At 50.1% G+C, this 9,882-nt stretch overlaps 1 protein-coding gene across 1 annotated transcript in view; it reads left to right on the top strand.

Annotated features, from left to right (window-relative positions):
• Positions 1 to 456: 456 nt before the first annotated feature.
• LOC129858942 (potassium voltage-gated channel subfamily B member 2-like) overlaps positions 457 to 9,882 on the top strand; it is a 324,590-nt gene continuing 315,164 nt past the window's right edge. Inside the window, exon 1 of the mRNA XM_055928188.1 lies at positions 457 to 1,066. Within this exon, the coding sequence (XP_055784163.1) occupies positions 488 to 1,066 (579 nt within the window). The 5' untranslated portion in view covers positions 457 to 487. The remainder of the gene's footprint in view (positions 1,067 to 9,882) is intronic.

The raw sequence follows: 9,882 nt of genomic DNA, 5'->3' as shown, positions 1-9,882 counted from the left end.
CTATAACACTGTGTTGTTGCTATGAGGACTAGAGCACTGTGTTGTTGCTATAAGGACTATAACACTGTGTTGTTGCTATAAGGACTATAACACTGTGTTGTTGCTATAAGGACTATAACACTGTGTTGTTACTATAAGGACTATAACACTGTGTTGTTGCTATAAGGACTATAACACTGTGTTGTTGCTATAAGGACCAGAACACTGTATTGTTAGAGCCATGACTATTCATTAGAGATTTCTGTAAATGTGCCTGTGCGTAATCTCCAATCTGTTGATCTCTCTCTCTCTCCCTCTCTCTCTCTCTCTCTCTCTCTCTCTCTCTCTCTCTCTCTCTCTCTCTCTCTCTCTCTCTCTCTCTCTCTCTCTCTCTCTCCAACATTCTTTTTTGTATTTCTTTTATATTTTCAGCTTTTTAATTCTCACCTCACATCTCCTCCTCCTCCTCACAGGTAAACCTCCATCCCCCTTCTTCCGGTACACCACCATGGCTGAGAAGGTCGGCCCTAAGACTCCCATCAACCACCCAGGGGTGACTTCTCTCCCCCCAGATCCCATCCAGATCATCCGCAGCAAGGCCCGCTCCAGGAGGGTTCGCGTCAACGTCGGAGGTCTAAACCACGAGGTCCTGTGGCGGACGTTGGACCGGCTGCCACGCACACGCCTGGGTAAGCTTCGCGACTGCAACACCCACGAGAGCCTGATGGAGGTCTGCGATGACTACAGTCTCCATGAGAACGAATATTTCTTTGACCGGCACCCTGGCGCCTTCACCTCCATCCTCAACTTCTACCGCACAGGGAAGCTGCACATGATGGAGGAGATGTGCGCCCTGTCGTTCGGTCAGGAGCTGGACTACTGGGGTGTAGATGAGATCTACCTGGAGTCCTGCTGCCAGGCCCGGTACCACCAGAAGAAAGAACAGATGAACGAGGAGCTGCGGAGGGAGGCGGAGACGCTGAAAGAAAGAGAGGGAGAGATAGAATTTGATAACACCTGCTGCCAGGAGAAGAGGAAGAAGCTTTGGGACCTCCTGGAGAAACCCAGCTCCTCCCTGCCTGCCAAGGTAAGAGAGGGAGGGGAGGGCGGGATGAGGGGAGGAGGAAGAGGAGGGGGAGGGCGGGATGAGGGGAGGATGAAGAGGAGGGGGAGGGTGGGATGAGGGGAGGATGAAGAGGAGGAGGGAGGGTGGAAGGGAGGAGATTACACCACCCACCTCATTTATAATCTATCCTCTCAGGGGTGTAACTGTACCCCGCTGGATTTTCAGTGTGTGTGTGTGTGTGTGTGTGTGTGTGTGTGTGTGTGTGTGTGTGTGTGTGTGTGTGTGTGTGTGTGTGTGTGCATGTGTGTTTGTGTGTGTGTGCGTGCGTGTGTGTGTGTGTGTGTGTTTGTGCGTATGTGTACTCCCGCCGGTTTTGTACCACACTGCAAAGGCGTCCATCCTACTGCGCTGCCTGTGATAACTGTGAGTCCTCTTCTTACTCATACAAAAACAACGGTGAGAGATAGGATGGATACAGGAGGGGTTTTCCTCAGACGGAGAGATAGGATGGATACAGGAGGGGTTTTCCTCAGACGGAGAGATAGGAGGGATACAGGAGGGGTTTTCCTCAGACGGAGAGATAGGATGGATACAGGAGGGGTTTTCCTCAGACGGAGAGATAGAATGGATACAGGAGGGGATTTCCTCAGACGGAGAGATAGAATGGATACAGGAGGGGATTTCCTCAGAGGGAGAGATAGGAGGGATACAGGAGGGGATTTCCTCAGAGGGAGAGATAGGAGGGATACAGGAGGGGTTTTCCTCAGAGGGCGAGATAAGATGGATACAGGAGGGGTTTTCTCAGACGGAGAGATAGGAGAGATACAGGAGGGGTTTTCTCATGGAATCAATTGTTCCTCCAAACTCGATATTGTTATTGTATTTACGTAGGGTATTTTCTTGCAGTAATTTCAGTTCTCATTCTTGTGCATCTCTGCAGAAGGGAGAATCCGACATGCAGTTCAAAGACAGCCCTAAACTTCATCCCAATTAGCACCCTAAACCCTACCTACTGCACTCCTTTTGACCAGGGCTCATAGAGAATAAGGTGCCATTTGGAACACACACCAAGTCTCTGTTGAAGTAGAAGACTAGAGTATTGTACAGGTTAACGAGTCAGGCGTGATGTGTATCTCGAGAGGAGGGGGGGGGGGGGGTGTACATTTAAACAATAAGGCACGAGGGGGCGTGGTATATGGCCAACCTACCACGTCTAAGGGATGTTCTTAGGCACGACACAACGCAGAGTCAAAATAAATTAGAGCAGTAAAAATAAATAAAAATAAACGTTTTGTCATACCCGTGGTAAACGATATACAACGGCTGTCTGATATACAACGGCGGTCAGCCAATCAGCATTCAGGGCTCGAACCACCCAGTTTATAAATATATGTAGTATAAATAGATACTGTATATCTCCACGTGAAACTGGAAACATAGTTGGTGCAGCAGCCTCTGACAAATGAGGGAGGATAGGAGGACGGAGGAGGGAGTGAACGAGGGAACGAGGGGAGAAGAGCATCGGTAGTGTTTTACAGAACTGACAGCATAGAGGAGTAGAATACAGATCCAACCAGGAGAGAGGACTGCCTGAAAAATGTGTATGTGTGGGTGTGTGTGTCAATCACAGTCATTCCCTACAGTATTATACTATAACACACTGTATCTACAGAGAAAACGAACACACACACACACACGCAAACACACACACACGCAAACACACACACACACACACACACACACGCAAACACACACACACGCAAACACACACACACGCACACACACACACACACACACACACACACACACACACACACACACACACACACACACACACACACACACACACACACACACACACACACACACACACACACACACACACACACACACACATACCTTCTTACCTACTGCTCTATTAGGAGACAAACTGTGTATCCTCAAAGTGAAACCTGTCCCAAAATCATTCTCTTGTCCTTAGTATACATACTGAGGGTGTGTCCAAAATGGCACCCTATTCCCTATATAGTGCACTACTTTAGACCAGAGCCCTATGGCACCCTATTCCCTATATAGTGCACTACTTTAGACCAGAGCCAAATGGCACCCTATTCCCTATATATAGTGCACTACTTTAGACCAGGGCCCTATGGCACACTATACCTTATATAGAGCACTACTTTAGACCAGAGCCCTGTGGCACCCTATTTCCTATATAGTGCACTACTTTAGACCAGAGCCCATGGCACCCTCTGGCCCTGGTCTAAAGAAATGCAATATATAGGAAATGATATAATATATATAATTTGTATAGGAAATTATATATAATATATAATTTGTATAACTAGTTTAAGAAACCCTGGGGTAGGGGATAGGATGTCATTTGGCATGCAGTTGGTAGGTTGCAGGTTCACCAGAGTCACGTTCCAGACGAACCTCATTACCCACTCAGCACAATGTCATGTTATGTGATATAGGCCCAGACGGATCTCTAATTACCCACTCAGCACAATGTCATGTAATGTGATATAGGTCCAGACGAACCTCATTAACCACTCAGCAGAATGTCATGTAATGTGATATAGGTCCAGACGGACCTCATTACCCATTTAGCAGAATGTCATGTAATGTGATATAGGTCCATACGAACCTCATTACCCATTTAGCAGAATGTCATGTAATGTGATATAGGTCCATACGAACCTCATTACCCATTTAGCAGAATGTCATGTAATGTGATATAGGTCCATACGAACCTCATTACCCATTTAGCAGAATGTCATGTAATGTGATATAGGTCCATACGAACCTCATTACCCACTCAGCACAATGTCATGTAATGTGATATAGGTCCAGACGAATCTCTCCTTTCCCACTCAGCACAATGTCATGTAATGTGATATAGGTCCAGACAAACCTCATTACCCATTTAGCAGAATGTCATGTAATGTGATATCGGGATTTCCTACTGAAATAGTAGCAGGGCAGGCATGTCTCTCTCTCTCTCTCTCTCTCTCTCTCTCTCTCTCTCTCTCTCTCTCTCTCTCTCTCTCTCTCTCTCTCTCTCTCTCTCTCTCTCTCTCTCTCTCTCTCTCTCTCTCTCTCTCTCTCAATTCAATTCAATTCAATTTGCTTTATTGGCATGACGTAACAATGTACATATTGCCAAAGCTTATTTACAATATAAAAATGAGAATCAAAATGGTCAACGGGACAACAGTAACAACAATAACCAAGTGTCAAAATAACCATACATTCAACAATAACAATAAACATACAGTAGAGTACATGTGCAGGTTGATTGGTCTGTCAGACACTGTCCCTCAACTTATGGCAGGCAGCAATGTAGTGCGCTGCCAACCCACAGCTCTCTGCGTCCTCCCCCAACAGGACGGGTAGCCTATCCTCATCAGAGAGGTCTTTGAAACCTTGAATAAGAGTTTCAAATTTGGGGAAATGACACTCTCTAATTGTTTTATATTTTTGACATTTTGTCAGGAAATGCAGCTCCGTCTCAGGTTCTGCTGTTGTGCAGTGGTTGCACAGCCTTTCCTCTACAGGGAGCCAGGTTTTCCTGTGTCTACCCTTCTCAATGTCAAGGCTGTGCTCACTGAGCCTGTACTTTGTCAAGGTTTTTCTAAGGTTTTGATCAGTAACCATAGTCAAATAGTTAGCCACGGTGTACTGTCGATTTAGGGCCAGATAGCACTGCATTTTGCTCTGTGCTTGTGCTTGTGTTTCCCAATAAGCAATGTAGTTTTGTTTTGACTGTGTTGTAATTTGGTTTATTCTGATTGATTGGATGTTCTGGTCCTGAGGCTTCAGTGTGTTAGTCTCTCTCTCTCTCTCTCTCTCTCTCTCTCTCTCTCTCTCTCTCTCTCTCTCTCTCTCTCTCTCTCTCTCTCTCTCTCTCTCTCTCTCTCTCTCTCTCTCTCTCTCTCTCTCTCTCTCTCTCTCTCTCTCTCTCTCTCTCTCTCTCTCTCTCTCTCTCTCACTCTCTCACTCACACACACACACACACACACACACACACACACACACACACACACACACACACACACAGCATACCAACACACGCACACACACACACACACACCCACACACACACACACCCTGGCATAAAGTGATAAATCAGCAGCATTGGTCCAGGGTCAGGTGGATCTCTATAGAAGAGGAGACTCAATCTCTGATTTATTTCACAGTAGAGATCATACAACATATTAAATTAGCCTCTCAGAGTCTCCGACAGGGTCTGGATAACGCCAGAGTTATCCTAGTTGACAGGCTCGTTGTACCTGATTCATGTAAAAAAATATATATATAATTACTTTGCTGCCTGGGTCTGAATGCTATTACTGAGGGAAGGGACACTCGACCTCGTAAAGGGAAACAAATCACACTTTTTTGGGGGGGGGGGGGTGTATCCTGAGGGTGCCCGAAATAATTAAGGAACTACTAGCCAGCAAATCACACTGAGTCACTGAGGTCTAGGGCAGACTAGTGGAAGGTATTAAGGCAGTATGACGGAGAGAATATCTATCCTGTTCCTCTATTTTCATTCATTTTCAATGACGGCCTACTGGGGAACAGTGGGTTAGCTGCCTTGTTCACGGGCAGAATGACAGATGTTTACCTTGTCAGCTCGGGGATTCGATCCGGCAACCTTTCGGGTTACAAGTCCACCGCTCTAACCACTAGGAGGGAAGAACTTATTGTGGACAGTTTGTGCTGTTTAAAATCCATGTTCTTTAAGCCTGAAACAGTATTCGCAATACCACTATAATATTTAGCTTCTTCCTTTCCCAAACCCATGTGTTATAAATTAAGTACAGGGTATGGAAGCTGTAATGTATTCAAGACTGTCAAACTGCCTAGCCTGGCCCCTCACCCTCCCTGTAGTCAAACTGCCTAGCCTGGCCCCTCACCCTCCCTGTAGTCACACTGCCTAGCCTGGCCCCTCACCCTCCCTGTAGTCACACTGCCTAGCCTGGTCCCTCTCCCTCCCTGTAGTCACACTGCCTAGCCTGGTCCCTCTCCCTCCCTGTAGTCACACTGCCTAGCCTGGTCCCTCACCCTCCCTGTAGTCACACTGCCTAGCCTGGTCCCTCACCCTCCCTGTAGTCACACTGCCTAGCCTGGCCCCTCTCCCTCCCTGTAGTCACACTGCCTAGCCTCGCCCCTCTCCCTCCCTGTAGTCACACTGCCTAGCCTGGTCCCTCTAACTGTAGTCACACTGCCTAGCCTGGTCCCTCTCCCTCCCTGTAGTCACACTGCCTAGCCTGGTCCGTCTAACTGTAGTCACACTGCCTAGCCTGGTCCCTCTCCCTCCCTGTAGTCACACTGCCTAGCCTGGTCCCTCTAACTGTAGTCACACTGCCTAGCCTGGCCCCTCACCCTCCCTGTAGTCACACTGCCTAGCCTGGCCCCTCTCCCTCCCTGTAGTCACACTGCCTAGCCTGGCCCCTCTCCCTCCCTGTAGTCACACTGCCTAGCCTGGCCCCTCACCCTCCCTGTAGTCACACTGCCTAGCCTGGTCCCTCTCCCTCCCTGTAGTCACACTGCCTAGCCTGGCCCCTCTCCCTCCCTGTAGTCACACTGCCTAGCCTGGTCCCTCACCCTCCCTGTAGTCACACTGCCTAGCCTGGTCCGTCTAACTGTAGTCACACTGCCTAGCCTGGCCCCTCACCCTCCCTGTAGTCACACTGCCTAGCCTGGTCCCTCTCCCTCCCTGTAGTCACACTGCCTAGCCTGGTCCCTCTCCCTCCCTGTAGTCACACTGCCTAGCCTGGTCCGTCTAACTGTAGTCACACTGCCTAGCCTGGCCCCTCACCCTCCCTGTAGTCACACTGCCTAGCCTTGCCCCTCTCTCCCTGTAGTCACACTGCCTAGCCTGGTCCCTCTCCCTCCCTGTAGTCACACTGCCTAGCCTGGTCCCTCTCCCCCCCTGTAGTCACACTGCCTAGCCTGGCCCCTCTCCCTCCCTGTAGTCACACTGCCTAGCCTGGTCCCTCTAACTGTAGTCACACTGCCTAGCCTGGTCCCTCTCCCTCCCTGTAGTCACACTGCCTAGCCTGGTCCGTCTAACTGTAGTCACACTGCCTAGCCTGGCCCCTCACCCTCCCTGTAGTCACACTGCCTAGCCTTGCCCCTCTCTCCCTGTAGTCACACTGCCTAGCCTGGTCCCTCTCTCTCCCTGTAGTCACACTGCCTAGCCTGGTCCCTCTCCCTCCCTGTAGTCACACTGCCTAGCCTGGTCCCTCTCCCTCCCTGTAGTCACACTGCCTAGCCTGGTCCCTCACCCTCCCTGTAGTCACACTGCCTAGCCTGGCCCCTCTCTCCCTGTAGTCACACTGCCTAGCCTGGCCCCTCTCCCTTCCTGTAGTCACACTGCCTAGCCTGGTCCCTCTCCCTCCCTGTAGTCACACTGCCTAGTCTGGTCCCTCTCCCTCCCTGTAGTCACACTGCCTAGCCTGGATCCTCTCCCTCCCTGTAGTCACACTGCCTAGCCTGGCCCCTCACCCTCCCTGTAGTCACACTGCCTAGCCTGGCCCCTCTCCCTCCCTGTAGTCACACTGCCTAGCCTGGTCCCTCTCCCCCCCTGTAGTCACACTGCCTAGCCTGGTCCCTCTCTCTCCCTGTAGTCACACTGCCTAGCCTGGCCCCTCTCTCCCTGTAGTCAGACTGCCTAGCCTTGCCCCTCTCCCTCCCTGTAGTCACACTGCCTAGCCTGGTCCCTCTCCCTCCCTGTAGTCACACTGCCTAGCCTGGATCCTCTCCCTCCCTGTAGTCACACTGCCTAGCTTGGTCCCTCTCCCTCCCTGTAGTCACACTGCCTAGCCTGGTCCCTCTCCCTCCCTGTAGTCACACTGCCTAGCCTGGCCCCTCTCTCCCTGTAGTCACACTGCCTAGCCTGGTCCCTCTCCCCCTGTAGTCACACTGCCTAGTCTGGCCCCTCTCCCTCCCTATTGTCACACTGCCTAGCCTGGATCCTCTCCCTCCCTGTAGTCACACTGCCTAGCCTGGATCCTCTCCCTCCCTGTAGTCACACTGCCTAGCCTGGATCCTCTCCCTCCCTATTGTCACACTGCCTAGCCTGGTCCCTCTCCCTCCCTGTAGTCACACTGCCTAGCCTGGCCCCTCTCTCCCTGTAGTCACACTGCCTAGCCTGGCCCCTCTCTCCCTGTAGTCACACTGCCTAGCCTGGTCCCTCTCCCCCTGTAGTCACACTGCCTAGCCTGGTCCCTCTCCCTCCCTGTAGTCACACTGCCTAGCCTGGCCCCTCTCTCCCTGTAGTCACACTGCCTAGCCTGGTCCCTCACCCTCCCTGTAGTCACACTGCCTAGCCTGGTCCCTCTCCCTCCCTGTAGTCACACTGCCTAGCCTGGTCCCTCTCCCTCCCTGTAGTCACACTGCCTAGCCTGGTCCCTCACCCTCCCTGCAGGAGGAGTAGAGGATGTGATCCATTCTCCCAGACATGAAATATGATCCCTTTTTTCTGTCCTCCCCTCCCTCCATCCCTCCATCCCGCATTAGGAAGCAGTTTAGCAGCCTAGAAGAGGGAGTGAGATCAAAAAATTCACCATAAATGACCAGTCTCCATCAAGGCTGCCCTAGCTAATGGTAGACTGAACTGAGAGAGGGGAAGGGGTTGGAGGAGGATGAAACAACTAAATGGCTTGAGACAGGTTTTTTTTTTATTGATTTAACTAGGCTTAACTAAGTAAGTTAAGAACAAATTCTTATTTACATTGACGGCCTACCGGGGAACAGTGGGTTAACTGCCTTGTTCAGGGGCAGAACGACAGATTTTTACCTCGTCAGCTCAGGGATTCGATCCAATAACCTTTCGGTTACTGGCCCAACGCTCCAACCACTAGGCTACCTTACCGCCCCAGGTAAGGCTAAGGGGGTCTCCCTTGCCTTGCCTGATGGTCCCACATCTGTTTGTGTTATCTTGCCAACACCTGTTACTGATGTCATTGCCAAACAAACTGCCAAATACAAAATGCGTCATGAATTTACAAGCCTTCTATAGTGTCCATTAGTCATAATGATGGCTATGGTTGTAAACAATAACACTAACAGAATATGTTTAGCATAAATTTATAATGAACAACGTCCAATTTATAACCTATGCATAATCAAATCAAATGTTTTTGGTCACATACACATATTTAGCAGATGTTATTGTGGGTGTAGCGAAATGCTTGTAGAAATGATTGAGTTGGAGGCGTGCGTAGCCATGCAGTCATAGGTGAACAGGGAGTATAGGAGGGGGCTGAGCACACACCCTTGTGGAGCCCCGGTGTTGAGGATCAGCGAAATGGAGGTGTTGTTTCCTACCACCTGGGGGCGACCCGTCAGGAAGTCCAGGACCCAGTTACACAGAGCGGAGTTCCGACCCAGGGCCTCAAGCTTGATGATGAGCTTGGAGGGTACTATGGTGTTGAATGCTGAGCTATAGTCAATGAACAGCATTCTGACATAGGTATTCCTCTTGTCCAGGTGGGATAGGGCAGTGTGTAGTGCGATGGCGATTGCATCGTCTGTGGATCTATTGGGGCGGTATGCAAATTGTAGTGGGTCTAGGGTGTCGGGTAAGGTGGAGGTGATATGATCCTTGACTAACCTTTCAAAACACTTCATGATGACAGAAGTGAGTAATACGGGGCAATTGTAATTTAATTCAGATACCTTTGCTTTCTTGGGTACAGGAACAATGGTGGACATCTTGAAGCAAGTGGGGACAATAGACCGGGATAGGGAGAGATTGAAGATGTCCGTAAAACACTCCAGGCAGCGCATGCTCTGAGGACGCAGCTAGTGATGCCGTCAGG

The sequence above is a fragment of the Salvelinus fontinalis genome, chromosome 7 (genome assembly GCF_029448725.1).
Source record: "Salvelinus fontinalis isolate EN_2023a chromosome 7, ASM2944872v1, whole genome shotgun sequence".
Lineage (NCBI taxonomy): Eukaryota > Metazoa > Chordata > Actinopteri > Salmoniformes > Salmonidae > Salvelinus > Salvelinus fontinalis.
Note: the sequence above shows the minus strand (reverse complement) of the source record. Positions and strands in the feature narration are given on the sequence as shown.